Source organism: Arachis duranensis, chromosome 10 (genome assembly GCF_000817695.3).
Source record: "Arachis duranensis cultivar V14167 chromosome 10, aradu.V14167.gnm2.J7QH, whole genome shotgun sequence".
Taxonomy (NCBI): Eukaryota; Viridiplantae; Streptophyta; class Magnoliopsida; order Fabales; family Fabaceae; genus Arachis; species Arachis duranensis.
The window spans coordinates 98936977-98952032 of record NC_029781.3 but is presented as its reverse complement, the minus strand read 5'-3'; the positions used below and the strand labels follow the sequence as shown (position 1 = coordinate 98952032).

The 15056-nt window shown below is 32.8% G+C and overlaps 2 protein-coding genes across 3 annotated transcripts; one reads left to right on the top strand and one right to left on the bottom strand.

Moving 5' to 3' along the window:
• The first annotated feature begins 222 nt into the window (after nucleotides 1-222).
• Nucleotides 223-3321, top strand: LOC107471187 (uncharacterized). 2 transcript variants are annotated; one of them, XM_016090626.3, is made up of 6 exons: nucleotides 223-450; nucleotides 596-721; nucleotides 1628-1701; nucleotides 1782-1861; nucleotides 2195-2346; nucleotides 2955-3321. In XM_016090626.3, exons 1-6 carry the CDS (start codon nucleotides 447-449, stop codon nucleotides 3017-3019), a joined length of 501 nt encoding a protein of 166 aa, XP_015946112.1. In that variant the 5' UTR covers nucleotides 223-446; the 3' UTR covers nucleotides 3020-3321. The 2 variants fall into 2 exon arrangements, with proteins under 2 accessions (XP_015946112.1, XP_015946113.1); XM_016090627.3 differs by having other exon boundaries at nucleotides 578-721.
• Nucleotides 3322-3701: 380 nt separating this feature from the next.
• Nucleotides 3702-8401, bottom strand: LOC107471186 (EID1-like F-box protein 2). The gene is made up of 4 exons (XM_016090624.3): nucleotides 8187-8401; nucleotides 7620-7790; nucleotides 6549-7322; nucleotides 3702-4010 (listed from the first exon to the last, which is right to left on the bottom strand). The coding sequence occupies exon 3, from the start codon at nucleotides 7311-7313 to the stop codon at nucleotides 6567-6569; it is 747 nt and encodes a 248-aa protein (XP_015946110.1). The 5' UTR covers nucleotides 7314-7322; nucleotides 7620-7790; nucleotides 8187-8401; the 3' UTR covers nucleotides 3702-4010; nucleotides 6549-6566.
• Nucleotides 8402-15056: the final 6655 nt, after the last annotated feature.

The following is a 15056-nucleotide window of genomic DNA, read 5'->3' as shown; positions in this document are numbered from 1 at the left end:
CTTATGAGAATATAGCACAGATAGGATCTACAAAAATTTCTTATAGTAAAAAAAGGATTCAATCTTATAATACCAAGTTCTTCTCGGACCCTTTAAATCTCACCTGATAAGATGATTGATATGGATAAATTAAAAATGTTTATTTTAGCAAAATCTTCTATCATTTTTCTTTTTAAAAAATATATTTTTAATGATTTAGCACAAAATTAGTTGTTCATCATTGAGAGGAGGGTTAAACACTTAAACGAGAAGTCGTAAACTGTAAAGGTGAGAGAAACAGGGACGCCACAAAGCGGCAATCGGTGGCTAATAACTGATGCCGCTACTTTGAGTCGCTTTCGTTTTCCATCATTCAGTTTCTTCTCCGAGGACCAAGCTTCTCTTCCTTTCGCTTTCACAGTTTGCACTGTCACTGTGTCATTCAACATAACCAACTTAACTGCCCAATGGGTCAGTGTGTTATTTTTTTCCTCTTATTTTAAAATTTGATCTTTGATCATGAGCTGTTGATAATATTAAAAATCCAAACTTTATTGGTTTGAATTCGCTTCCCAATTTTTCCGTCACTTATTTTTAGGTTAAAATTTTGTGGCAGAGGAGAGAGAAGAGAAGATGGAGGAGATGGAAGGAATGGCATCAATAGCATTGTTACCAAGTGGTTCTTTATCGGGACACTTCATCCAACTTCCCCATTCTATCTGCTATGGTCTTCATGGCTCTGGTATATTATTATCTATAATTTTTTTTAATTATTTCTTTTTGAAGTAATTTTCAATTTTGTGAATGTGTTTAGGAAGACTGAAATTTGAGTTTAGGTACTATTGAATATTAGTTAGAATATAAACCAAAAAGTGATACTTTAATAGTTTCCTCTAGTGCTAGCAAATTGAATTTCTTTGTGTGTTTGCAATTATCACTGGGTTTCAAGTAACCATGAAGTAACGGTTGAGTTGTCTATGAAGTCAGAAGTTCAAGCAGTAGAGCCACTAATGTTTGCAATAGGTTAGGCTGTCTACATTACACGATTCGGGTGCAGCTCTTCCCTAAACTCTATGAAATGCCAAATGCTTTACAGCAAACCGCTCGTTAATCTAATATCATTTGAGTTTGCTTTGATGAAAAATGAGGCACAGACCTAGATCATGCCATGAGATAAATGCAGGGTCTAAATCAATTGCACCCTTTCATAGACATAGAGCCAGTGTTGGTGATTAGTCTGCCTTTCTCTTCACTGGATTGGGGATTATCATTGGAAATTTTCTTTCTAAATGCGCTTTAGGCAAACGGATAGCGTGTTTTGACAGCGGAGTTTTGTTATTTGTTCTGTTTTAGATTGTATATCATTGAACCTAAGCTGAATTACTTGCTTCTTATTAAAATTGTCAAACTTAAACTTTAAACACAGCTTACAGCTTTCATTATCCTCCCTCCAACGAGTAACTCTTCCCAGAATCGCAAAAGATGTTGAGTTGGATTTATTTTACACCTTGTTGATTTATTTTATGTTGATTACTTTCTCATGGTCCTATGTGAATCTATAGGATTTTTTTTATGTACATTCTCGGTTTTCTCCATTTAATATGATTACTTATGTGTTTCTCTTTTCCAATTTTTTCTACGGCGAAAGAATTGCCTTGTGAAAGGGAATGCAGTAGGGGTGAGGATTATCGCCTCATCAAGCTTACAATCACAGATTTCAATGTACTAACCATGACTTCTGTCTTGTTTATCTTTAGCTGTTCATCATGCACTTCATTGCCTGTTTGGTTTTGTTGAAACAGACAAAGAAAGAACAAGTTACTATTGTCGAGTGCAAAGGTCATGATGCTGCTCGGTTCAATAGCATTGATCATGCTCATGGGTAAGGCATTGTGATCTTTACATTATATACTACCAGGGTCTTTTTTTTTAATCATATTTGATACCTAATCAGTAAAATTTTTATGGTAAACAGCTAGAATAACGGTATTAAGATGAAAGTGAATTTTCTTAATCGGGTAATCGTGTTGGTATTTGTTCTAGAGTATAGTGCAGGAATTATTGGACTCTACTAGGATTAACTATAGTTAGATTCTATGAATGGGGTTTCTCTTCTAGACATTCTTTACATTTACAAATCGAGGTTTCCATTCATTTTGATGAGTATTACATGATGACATCTTCAATTCATTGTTTTGCATTCACCTTGTAACAGTTGGGAGAAGGATGTCACAGGTATGGTTGGACAGAATAATGGGAAGAAAAGAATCATGGTTTTTTTCGAGTGCCAGACATTGAAAGCTGATAAAGCAGCCGAAGACCACATAAGACAGTTCATGCCGAAATTAATGGGGCTGGACGCCGTTGGTATGTCAATGTGAATCTCACCTAGTAGTAGTTTCCTGTTTGTTTTATGAAGGAGCGGAGCTTGGTTTATGTTGTGCCAGGTTTAAATATATCTGCATATTTATATTTAATATCATCCTGATAAACTCATTTTGATTATATTTGACTGCGTTCTTGGTAATTGCCAGACCTTTTATAATATGTGGTGCATTCCTTGCCATTTCCATGTTTCGGTTATTTTCATTTTTGTGCATACCAAATTGAAGAAAAAGGGCAGGGGGACAATGCCATACTTTTTCTGCTGTTAAATCAACTATGGCATTTCTCTTCTTGGAATCAATTTTGTTAACAGAAATTTATATCATAAACCCTGTACCCTAATCCGTGTGAGGATATTTTGATGCTACCTTCATGGCATGTATTTGCATCCTGACACATGGCTTCCTGATAGAGTTTTGTAAGGTTATCTTGCAAATGAAGGAACCTTGCATTCTTTTGAAATGTTAAATCGCCACTTTCAAATAGCAGTATCAGTTTAAGACATTTCCTTTCACAAGTTCTGCATTGTTTAAATGATTCCTCTTTCATTCTTTCATCACACATTTCGTTTGGTGATTTCCATTGTGCAGTTAACATTGGAAGGATGACAATTTCTGGGTTGGACTTTGGAAAGGACGACGAAGAAACTGAGTAGAAAATTTACTGCAACTTGTTAAGCAAATCACCTATTTTAATCTATTTAATGTGAAGGTTACAAAGTCGTTCTCTATGACCATCCACCATTTTCGCTTCCCCTTGAAGGCTTGAAATCAGTCGAAACGAATCAATTACCTTTTCCTTTCCAATCCATTTAGGACAGCCAAGTGTTACAATTCAACTCTTTGTGAACTTAACGAAACACATGTAGGAGTGATATGCGTTATTAGTGTGCACTTGCGTCGGAGTCTAAACAGCTGTTTTGATTTATATAATTTTAATAACTCGTTTAAGCATGAATACTTGATAAAGGTTCAACGCAGGCAACGTGAGAAAGAAGCGTCAACATGGTTGTTGTTGTTATCGAACAAGGTCCAGCAACAAATGCGGCGGCAGCCAGTGTTAGATCTAGTTTAGACTTGAGACATTAAGAAATCAAATGAACAAGTCACCCACCCACATCAATGGTGGATAAAATGGGAGTTTGTTCCACAATAGCAAATTGGCCTTTTGAATTATGTTGGTAATCATTGAAAGGCTACTAGAATCTTGTCTGGTAATCATTGACTCACATTTTCTCATAATTTAAAGCTGCGCGTCAAAACAAAGAATATGAAGCCTAAGAATATACCTAACTCCTCATAACGATGGTTGGGTTAGCAGAGTAAGAGGAATGAGAATGATGCGTAACAATTATGAATTAAAGAACAACCAAATCTACCAGCCGGGTACTACAGATATTCACACATCAACAAACATTGTTCACAGTAACAAAGCCGATATTTTGATTCATTGTTGAAAATTTTGTTCATACACTATCTATCCTTTGTAGGAAAATGCCAGCATGTGTTGACACAGCAGCAGCATCAATCAAACTCAATGGTTTAAATTTAATTCATATAATGGCATATTTGACCAGAAATTTTTACCCGATGAGTATTCCAGAAGTGCGTTCAAACCAGTACATCATGTGAATAGGGAATGCCAATCTGTTCAAAATAATTGAAGAAATATCATATTGTGAGGACTTCAGAGTAAAAGTAGGCAATCCAAGCATTCGTACACCTTTCAGCGTATTCTTCTACTCTTGAGAAATTATTGCATACTCGTAGAGCACTTTGGTGGATTACGCTCCATCTATCGAGATATCAGTGTTCTTCTTTATGGTAAGAATTGTATTTTCATTTGAAAGTTATTATATTAATAGATGGAGGATAATCAACCTAAATATTAAGGGTGTGTTTGGGATTCACGTTGGAGAACAAAAAGCTTGGGATTCACGTTGGAGAACAAAAAGCTCGTTTGAACGTCTTGAACGCCACATTGTTTTGTTTGGCAATTTTTTGGAATCTCTAATCTAGAAGTGCTTTCACATTGTTTTGTTTCATATTATTTTTTTAGTGTTCTGATGTTATTTTTTTAATTTTCTATTGTTATATTTTTATTGTATTTTTTTATTTATATGACAACTATTGTTGATATAAATTTTATTTTTATTAATTTTTATTATTTTTTGTTTATATAAATTATTTTTCTATCCTTTATTGTACTATATTTTTGTTATGTATAAATTTTTTATTTTTTTTATTTGATTATATTCATATAAATTTTATTTACTTTTTATTATAATTTTTTTGTTCATATGATATATATTGTTGGTTGAATTATTATATATTATGTTTGTATGATTTTTTTGTTTTTGTTTTTTATTTTTATTGTACTTTATTTGTTTTTATTATATAGTAACTATAACTAACAAAAGAATCATAAATAATAAAAATTTATAATCCAAAATATACTAAATTAAAGAGTACTCACGGAACTAAAATAAATTATAAAATCTTTTCTTTTTGTTTGACATTATAAAATCTTTTCTTTTTGTTTGACATTATAATTTATTTCTTAGCTTGGTATTGATAAGAATTTATTTATATTTTTATGTAGGACTTATTTTTTGTTAATTAATTTGGAATGAACATGGAATATTTGCTTAAAGAATATGAAAAAGAACAACATGAAAAATCAAAATTACTTTCCATTATAGAAGAAGAAATAGATGAAATTGAAAATATTTCTGCATTAATTGGTTAATATGCAGTCAATTATTTGTGCAAAAAACCATGCAGAACTAGTGAACAAACAGGTTATTTATGGGTGCAAGAAATTTTAGGTGTGCAACAATGGCTATTCATAATTTTATTAGAAGACATTCTGAAACAGATACTGAGTTTAATCAATATGAACATGCAAACATTCTTGATGGAGAAGATAATAGTTATGTTGGTGAAAGCTCATATCAAACTCTAACCATTAGGCTCTTCTGCAGAAATGGATCGTGTTCGAAACTCGATTAGGGATCAAATTATTAATCACATGCAGTAGAAATAATAGTATTCTTATGTACTAATTTTGTATAAGATATTTTTTTATGTATTTCATTAGTGTTTTATCTTTTAATTTAATATTTATTAGTGTTTTTATGTATTAAAATATATTTTGTCAATTTTTATATGTTATTTTAATTTAGTAAATAAATATTAACTTTATTATAAAATGAATTAATAATAAGATTTATTCAAATATTTAAAGTAAAATAATAGAATAATATAAAAAATAATATTTTAATTGATGTCTATTTTAGTCATTTTTCACCTAAGAGTGATTTTGAATAGTATAATCCAAACAACATTCATTTTACTATAATCAATTTTGATATAAAGATTGCCAAACATAAATCACGTTAACACAAACTTACTTTTCATCAAAAACAAGTTTGCAAAATCACTTTTATGCAAACTCCCGTTTACAAACTGAAATCCAAACACACACTAAGTGCTCCCATAAGAACGCAATAATTTCTCCTTGAAACTTTGCTTCCTACTCTCTGGTAACATATAGAAGAAGCTTCTTGACTTCCACTTGTGAAGACTCCTCTCAAACTACCAAGTATCTTGTCCATATGTACCATACTAAAATCATGAACTATCAAGCATCCCTAAAGGACGAACAGGCTTTGTTCTTGATTCTATAAAGTGGTTTCTGTTAACATGTGTGATAATAAAAGGAGGAATTGGCATCTTGCTTTTAACATGATTTTACTTGAATGTACCAAGAAATTATCTTTAGAGAAGTCAAGACTTAATTGATCCCCCATACTCTATCCTGTAGGGAATTTTTGAGGAGTCAAACTACGGGGATTTTATACACAAATTGCAAATAACAAAATTAAAACAACCACTATTCAGGCACACCAAAATTAAGTTGGAGACAAATGGATTTTGGGTGCTCAGTATTCAATACTGGATCACAATTTTCTATAAGCTTAGTTGAGGATTTTAATCAACTAGATAACCTATGAAAAAATATTTAGCTGTTTAGCTCAGTTTAAGTTTTAATGAAGCCAGTTGCCGAAAATTCCAAAAAAGATTTTCAATCTTAACATTCAGTTTTTATATAGAAATTATTAGAAAAGAGAAACGAAAACTAAACATAAGAAAAACTCATTATTTTTAGGTATGAGAAAATACCTGAGAATCATTACAATCTTAGTCCTTCTCAGATGCCTCTTCTGATTCAGATAATGGTAACAGGGTGCAGATCCCAAGCATGTGCCCATTAAGGCAAACATAATACTCGATGCAATCTTCATATGAACCCAACCTGCAACTAGCACTTTGCGGGATCATGTTAGCCTGCAGCATGCTCCACAACTTTGCCTTACAATAGGGGCAAAACTCTGTTGGATGAAGCCTGGCACCCTTGTTATTAAGCATCCTCCTTACATTCGAGGTCGCAAAAGACTTGAAAATTCCACGGAAGAATCCTAAATCCCCTTCTTCACCTTGGTCAAGATGTTCGCAAGGATCAGACACATATAAAACATCATTTCTGCACTGTGGTAAAAGAAAGCTCTTTCCTGATGTTCTAGAAAACCTAGTCCGATATACAAAGTGACCGGGGATCTGAATGTTTTTGAACAAACCACCTCTCTTGCATCCGGAACAGTATGTAAGCAGCTTCCCTAGGGGCCTCCAGTTTCCGTCAATACTATGGCTTCCGCTTGATTGCAGATCAAGCATCATCTTAGGAGCTCTTGTTCGACAAAACTCCTTCCACAGTACTCGCTTCGCAAGATCATCGAACCATTTGCACACACATGACAGAGTGGCAATTAGCTTGGGGTTCCAATTCAAACGATGAAAAACCAAGAATAACACATCTTCACTTAAATGCCCCTTGATGCATTGACAACTAGCTGAGTGTACACACCTATATTGCTTTGTCAGAATCATTTTCAACACCTGTGAAAACTCGAAGATTTTTAAGTTATTAGTTTATAACAACTCTTATTTGTCATGCTTTAGGTTATTCATAATTTGACAACCTAGAAACCAAATTTCTTAACTAGTTACATCATGGAGAATTGGAAACTAAGAGAACCCATACTTAATTGTTCAGGTAAAAGAATTTAGTCCATACATTAAGAATTCACCTTATCAGGAATCTTCATAAAGTACTCTAAAGTTGATTCAAGAAAAGGAAACAAAATCTTCTACACAAATTCAAATGCGGAATAGGATATCGGCGCGGACACTTACAAGGAAAACTCGATCGATAACGGAGCTTCGAAGAGAGGGAGTTGTTCAATTCAATTCATTTCAGTTCAGTTCAATTCAAGCAACAGCACTTCAACCAAGATTAGCCTTAAAAATTTCTTCCAAATTCAAGCACCTAGGAGCTCAAAAAATTCCCCAAATTCCGCATCTCATCTATAAAAGCAGTTAACAAACAAAAGAAGATAAATTAACCATAGTAGCAACAGCTCAACAGTACATAACAAATGCAAATCAAGCTACATTACAGAACAAAATTCTTCAACATGTTCATTACACACAGCACAGTCAGTTACACAAGAATCCCTTACTAAATAGACAAAAAATCCAAATGATCCATCACTAGATTTCACAACAAACCGCACTCTAATTCTCTAAATTTACTAAAACACCCTCCATTCTCCTTTTTTTTTTTTCAGAAAGGAAACCAAAAACGAAAAATGGATCAGAAGAAGTTGAAAACCCCAAATCTTTTGAGAGAAACACTTCCCTGCATGCAATTGATAAAATGAACAGCAAATTCAACAAGCGAAAAGATAGAAAGCAACTAACTTTGCTTGCAGAAAGTTGCAACAGCAAAAGCCTTCAGTAATTTTCAGCTTCCAGCAGGGGCAATTCTGTCCAGACAAAAGAAGGGAAAGAAAGCACAAAACAAACACTCAAGGGCAAGGCATAAAAAATGTAGAGAAAGAAAGGTTTAAGAAGAAGGAGAGAGAGAGAGAAAAAAACAAAGGCTTTTGGGTTGGGTTTTGCATTGTTGTTATGAAGCAGAGAGAAAGAAAGTGAGAGAGTTTCAGATATATTGAAGTGAGGAGTAATGATATAATGACAGGGTCGGTGAAAATGAGTTCCGTGAATGACAAGTGATAAGAGGAAACGTGCCAGTGAGTCCAGCTGGCAGTGGAGAATGGTTACGTGGCATTCGTGCAATGGAAAAGGGGTCGTTCCCCTTTTATTGTGCCGCCCATTGTTTTCACCGTTCCTTAAAAATATCAAAATTCAAAAGCTCACTCTCTGCACCTAAATCTTGGTTCTTTTATATTCCCTTTAAATTTAATAATTGTTTTAATAACTATATGTAATTAAAAGGTGATGATTAACTTAAGAGAGAAATAAGAACCAAGTCCAAATTATTAAAGAGAAAAAGTAGAAGTAAATGAGTATTAAGATTATTATTACTATGGGAGTGGATTTTTTTAATTTTTTTAATTATTTAATAAAATAAAATTTTTTATTATTTAATATTTTTTTATATATTTTTTTTAGTTTCACTTAAAAAATATAAAGTGAGATATCACATTTTATTAAAAAATTAAAAATAATTAAAAAAATCCATTCTCTATTATTATTGGTGTTGTTTATTTTGTACTTTCTTGTTTTATATATGTAGAGTTATGTATACACAAAAATTTTGAGATCAAGAAACTGACTTAACTACTTAATCTTGATCTTGATTTTGTAATTTCTGTTAACCTTTATCACTTATATTTCTAATATCCCCCAATTACCCTCTCAACTCGCCGCCTCTCAAACTTTAGGAAAGGTTTGACCTAACTCTAAATTTGTTCTTCCATCAGTTCTCTATTTAAAAAGGCAGATTTTATATCCAGTTGAAAGATTTTTTTTATTGTTTTTGTGCGGTTAGTGCAATGAGCGCCCCTATTATATCTAGGCGAGCAATTTGTGTATATTCTTTAGCTAGAAGTCTTGTTTTATGCTTCTGAATAAATTCATCGAGATTGAGCTTAGTCTTGTATACCCATTTGACTCCAATGATATCTTTATTTGAAGGGTGATTTACCCGTTCCCATATATTGTTCTTCTCAATCATCTTAATTTATTCTTCCATGTTATTTTTCCATTCTTCTTACTTTTTTGCTTCTTCAAAGCTTGTAGGCTCGATCTTGGTAAAATTACATGTTTCATATACATCTTGCAGAGATTTAGTTTTTCTTGGAGGAGAATCAGTGGTTGCTTCTACTGTTGGAGTAATTGTGCTTGTTTTTTCACGTTCTTGTTCTTCTAGTCTTGTAGGTAATTGCTATGATACTTCAATATTTTCTTTCTCGACTTTTTATCTTCCTAGTTCCATGAAACATTGTTGTCAAACTCCACGTCTCGACTAATTATGAGTTTCTTTGTTTGCAAGTTATACACACGATATTTTTTTGATTGTGTACTATATCCAAAGAAAATTCTTTTTTCTATCTTCTCATCGAGCTTTTTTTTGTGGGAATGTGGACATAGTATATGCATTTAAAGACTCTTAGTTGGAGTTTTATTTTCTACTGTCTTAACGGGACAACAATTTAGTAGATATACTGTTGTATAAACAGATTCTGCCTAGAAGATGTTTGGCAATTTTTTTTTCTTGAGGATCGAGCGTGCCATCTCCATCATTGTTCTATTTTCCCTCTCAGATACTTCATTTTGCTCAGAAATATATCCCACTATGAGTTGACGCTTAACACCCTCTTTTTCGCAGAATTTATTAAATTCTTTAGAAGTGTATTTAGTTCCTCTATCGCTATGAAGTACCGTGATGCTACGACCACTTTGCTTTTTCACATGTTGCTTGAATTTTTTGAAGATGTCAAAAATCTCTAATTTTTCATGTAGGAGTGTACCCATTTCATTCTAGTATAATCATCGATGAAGATAATGAAGTACCTATTGTTATTGAGTTATAGAGTCTTCATCGAACCACAAACGTCAGTGTGAACTAATTCAAGCATTTCTTTGGCTCTCGCTAAGCTCTTCCAGAAGAAAATGGTTGGCGATGTTGTTTGTCAAGTAAACATCTTTCGCAAGGTTGATTAATCTTTATAATTTTTGGTAGATCTCTCATTAGTTGCTTTTGATATAGCAGCTTTAATCCATGAAAATGAAAATGGCTAAATTTTCGATGCTACAATCATGAATTATCTTCTTGTGTCTTTAATGCAGTTTCTATGATATAATTTCATTTGAGTGGAAAGCTCCTGTTTTTCATTTTGATTATTACTAGAAGTTTTTTAGTTTTTTTTTTTCATTTATGGTGCATGAGTCTTCTTCAAAGTGCAATACGTAGTCTTTTTCTAGCATTTGGCCAATACTAAATAGATTCTATGTTAGTTTAGGAACTAATAGAACATCATGAATATTCTTAGTACCTATCTTAGTGTGGACAATGATTGTACCTTTGCCATTTGTCTGCACGATTGTTTCATCTCCAAGTTTGATACCAGATCAAACAAATTTATTGATGTCACTGAATAGACTTTGATCACCTATCATGTGATTACTGCAACCACTATCGAGATACATAGAATAAGCACTCTTCTTGTGATGATACATAGAATAGGTACTCTTCTCTCGCTTTTTTTTTAGAGAAGTTTGTGTGATGATTGATCTTCATCTTGCAATCTTTCTCCATATGTCCAAACCTTTTACAATTACAGTACTGTGATTTCTTACGGTGCCAATAATCCTTCTCTAGGTGGTTAATTTTCTTGCATATGCCACAAGAAGAATATTATTTTCTATCTTCAGTTTTATTTTCTATTTTTTTAGAAGTGTCTGAACTTCTAGAATTTGCTTGTCTTTTTCCTCTTTCTTTTTTATTTAGATTCTAATATTTTATATTTATCTTAGACTGAAATGTATTTGTTATTGAATCTTTATTATTTTGACTTATTAGTCTTTGTTCAAAAATGTGTAGTGAGCTTATTAACTTTGTTAGCGCTAGCGTTGATAAATCTTTAGTTTTCTCAATTGTAGATACTTTAAGATCAAATATGGAAGGCAAACTAATGGGTATTTTTTTCATTATCTTTTTATCAAAAAAGTCCTCTCCTAAGTTTTCATTTCAGTTACTAAACTCGTTAATCTTGTATAATAACTTTTTATTTTCTCAAAATCTTTCATTTTAATATTTGCATATTGCTTCCTCAGAGATTGGAGGAGGACTATGCGTACCTTTATTTCACCTCTAAACTCTTGCTTCAAGTTTTTTCACACTTTTTTAGCTGATGATTTTTTTGTTGCTCTTTCTTCAATTTTTTCTTTTCTACAACAAAAAAGTGTTACGTAATTCTCTGACATGATGAATCTTTCGTGGACAACATTTCACAAGTCTTGTGTTTGTAGAAAGATTTTTATTTAAAAATATCAGACCTCATAATTATCTTTTGATAATATGGGTACATGAATATTGATGGTTGAGATAGTCATAGTTATGGAAAAAATTTATTTTTTAATGGATTATAATGTAATGGATATGTATAGTTGATAGGTTAGGAAAAAATATTCTATACCCAATAGATGATCGAACATAGTTCTCATGCCACTGTTAGTTTTATAAAACAGTTTGATGTTGGTTTAGTGTATTATAAACTTGAATATTGTAACAAGGATAGTTTTGATGAACAAGTAGTTTGAATAAATGGTTTGAGAGAGTACAAAAGCTAATGGAATTTGATATCTTTGTTAGTTAGTTATAATGAATTTCATGATGGCCTATTTATAGACTCCATAAGTTGATTCTAGATAATTCCAAATCTTAGATATTTCTAAATATTAATCTAGATATTTTTAGATATTAATCTTAGATATTTCTAGTACTTAATTTATTTACTTAACTTCTAGACTTCTCTATCATAATATCTAAATATTTATTTTTATGAAATAAGATCATGAAAAATCTAGAAAATTCTACAAATATGTAGCATCATTAATAGTATCAGTGATAGATTTTGGAATCGGCCCAAAAAGTGTCGGAGCATTAGCCAATCAAGATGAAAATCTAAACTCAAACTCTGAATTGTAAGGCATGCATGGTAACGCTACGTAGTAAAATTTTCTTTATCAAATTTTTCTGCAATAGGGACGAGTGTTAGTTTTGTGATTGATGAACTAGAAAGTATGAAGGTCATGATCCAGAAAATAATAAAATACAAATGCATATAAATATTGGGAGTTGTTTATTGTTTTCATTTGTTCTTCATTTATTTTAGTCTTGTTCTTTCAATTCCTTAATTATTCTTGTTCTTTGATTATTGTTGAGTTAAGAAATTAACTAAATTAATTAGTGATGACAAACATTATTTTTGGGCAAAATAAATAATTAGTGTTAAGTGTTAATAAGTATATGTTGCTAATTATTTATTTCATATTGCAGGCCAACAAAATCTCAAGCAGCCCAAATGGTATGAAAATGATATAGCAAGGCTGATGGATAAGTAATCAAGCACAGCCCAAGAGAATCAAAGTCAAAGGATCCAATGGGTCAAACGGGTGGCTTAACGAAAATCGGATCCAAGCCCGTATCCATCCCACAAAGCTTCTCATACAAGATAGAAGCTTTCATTCCCTCTCACTTGCTCTCACCACAGCAACGTACACTTCTATAATCAAGTCAAATCATAGCATCAGAAAAGTAAGAAAGAGAAAGAGAGAAAAATCTTCATCCATAAGCTAGTGACCAAAGAAGCAAGAGAGAGAGAGTGAAGCTTGAAGCACAGAAGCTAAAACAGTAACTCCAAGCTAAATCAAGCTTAAGAAAGGTAATCCATCTCATCTTGCATGCATCAGATCTTCATCCCTTCTTCCCAGCGCTCTGTAATATCTGAAAATGGCATTCAAGGGAAAGTGGTTCTCTGCCCTATTCTGTTTCAAATCCACGGCCACAAGAGATTCTTGGGGACCAAGTTGCATCTCTATGGTTCAGATTTGGTTGACTATTGGAAGACAATTTCGGTTACTCCTTCTTGGCTTTCGGACAAGTTGGAAAAGTCAGAAGGAAAGTTTCTACTCTGAGGATTAAGGAGAAAAAGTGAATCTGTGGTTGGTGAAGCTCAAGGCTCAAGATGTTGACCTTGGAAGAAGGACCCAGCAACATGCAAGGAGTTAAAAAGAAGTTTTTCTGTTCATTCAGGACTAAGGAGAGAAAACCAGAGTTTGAGAAGTTGAGTTCTGTGAAGTATTCCCTGTGAAGTTCCTCTACTTGGACAATGCTCTCTATCAAAGAAGCATTCTGCCAACACTGACAAACAAATTCAGAGGTTTGCAAAGCTGGTTTTTCACATAGCTTAGAGGCTGTTGATGAAGTCAATCTCCTTCATGTTTTACTGATTGTAATGTACTTTTCTAAGCTTATCTTTCTGTAATTTCTTGAGAGAAAAGGCAAAGTGAGAAAGCTTAAGAAAAAGCCATGAGTGAAAAAGGCTGAGAGATACACTTGAGAGAAAAGCCTAGAGTTATTTTCATATTTCTTTAGGTTAGCTAAGTGTCTTGTATCTTGTACCTGTTTGGTATCCCTTTCTTAGTTGGGTTAGCACTAAGGGTGAATAGTTAGGAGTTAGCATAACCAATGTCAAGTTAGAATAGAACTTGTGAGTGAAATTGGTGTATGTAATTCTGTTAACTATAGTGAAATTCCTCCATAATTGTGGAGGAGACTGGATGTAGGTTGCATAGCACAAGGCAACCGAACCAGGATATATGCTGATGTTCTCTTTTCTCTTCTCTGCTAAGTTTTGTTTTCTGATATTCATGAGACAAAAATAAATTGTCTCGTAAATTTCCGCTGCGGAGTTCAAACAGAATCAGAATTGTAATTTTGTTTAAAAAGGTTCATAACAGTAACTTAAAAGGAAGGCATAGATTCAACCCCCCTTCTCTAAGCCTACCACAACCTTCAATTATCTATTTTCCGGTCTTTAAGTATTATTTTTATTTTTAATTTTAGTATTGTGTTAAATTTTATGTTTGATCTTATTTTCATTTGAAAAACTTAAAAAATTCTGTTTGTAAGATTGTGCTAATAATAATAAAAAAGTTACATATTGCATCTTTCCCAAACACTAAACAATAGATCTTCTCTTGCTGGTTTAGGTATAGATCCATCAACAAACTGCCACTTATTCTTAGACATAAGAGCTCGCAACATCGCTGTTTCCCAGGCGTGGTAGTTATTAGGTCCAAGAATTATAAAAATTAAAGGAGTTTCTGGACTTTCTCCAGAATGCAAGAAGTAAGGACTCACCGGATCTGAAATTGGACTCACATTTGTGCGAGTAGTCATAGACTGTAGTTGATTCACTAGGTTTGTAATTCTTTGAATATCAAAATTCCAATCGAATTTGTCACTGTTGGCTCTGGTACAGGATTCATCCCTTTGCTTACACTTTTTTTTGGCAGAATTTCTGAGATGTTAACCTTTCAAATCCAATCTCGTGATTGGGGCCTCTGTTTCTGGATCCACACTTACCACACCATAATAAAGAGTTGTAAACGAAGCAGAGCAACTCTCGTTAACTCTGTTGTGTGAGGTTGGATATGAAGAGAAGGAAAATTAGGGTGAAATAGAAGAACTCAAAAGAGAAAAAAAAAAGAAAAAAAAAGTTAAAGGAGTGTGAAAAGAAATCTGAATATTGTGTTTAC

What these genes read in the sequence shown, in the direction of transcription:
- LOC107471187 (XM_016090626.3), top strand. An exon ending in CTATGGTCTTCATGGCTCTG is followed by an intron (nt 722 to 1,627) that starts GTATATTATTAT and finishes CTACGGCGAAAG; the next exon opens with AATTGCCTTGTGAAAGGGAA. An exon ending in TTACAATCACAGATTTCAAT is followed by an intron (nt 1,702 to 1,781) that starts GTACTAACCATG and finishes TTGTTGAAACAG; the next exon opens with ACAAAGAAAGAACAAGTTAC.
- LOC107471186 (XM_016090624.3), bottom strand. Translation starts at nt 7,313, where the DNA reads ATGATTCTGACAAAGCAATATAGGTGTGTACACTCAGCTAGTTGTCAA.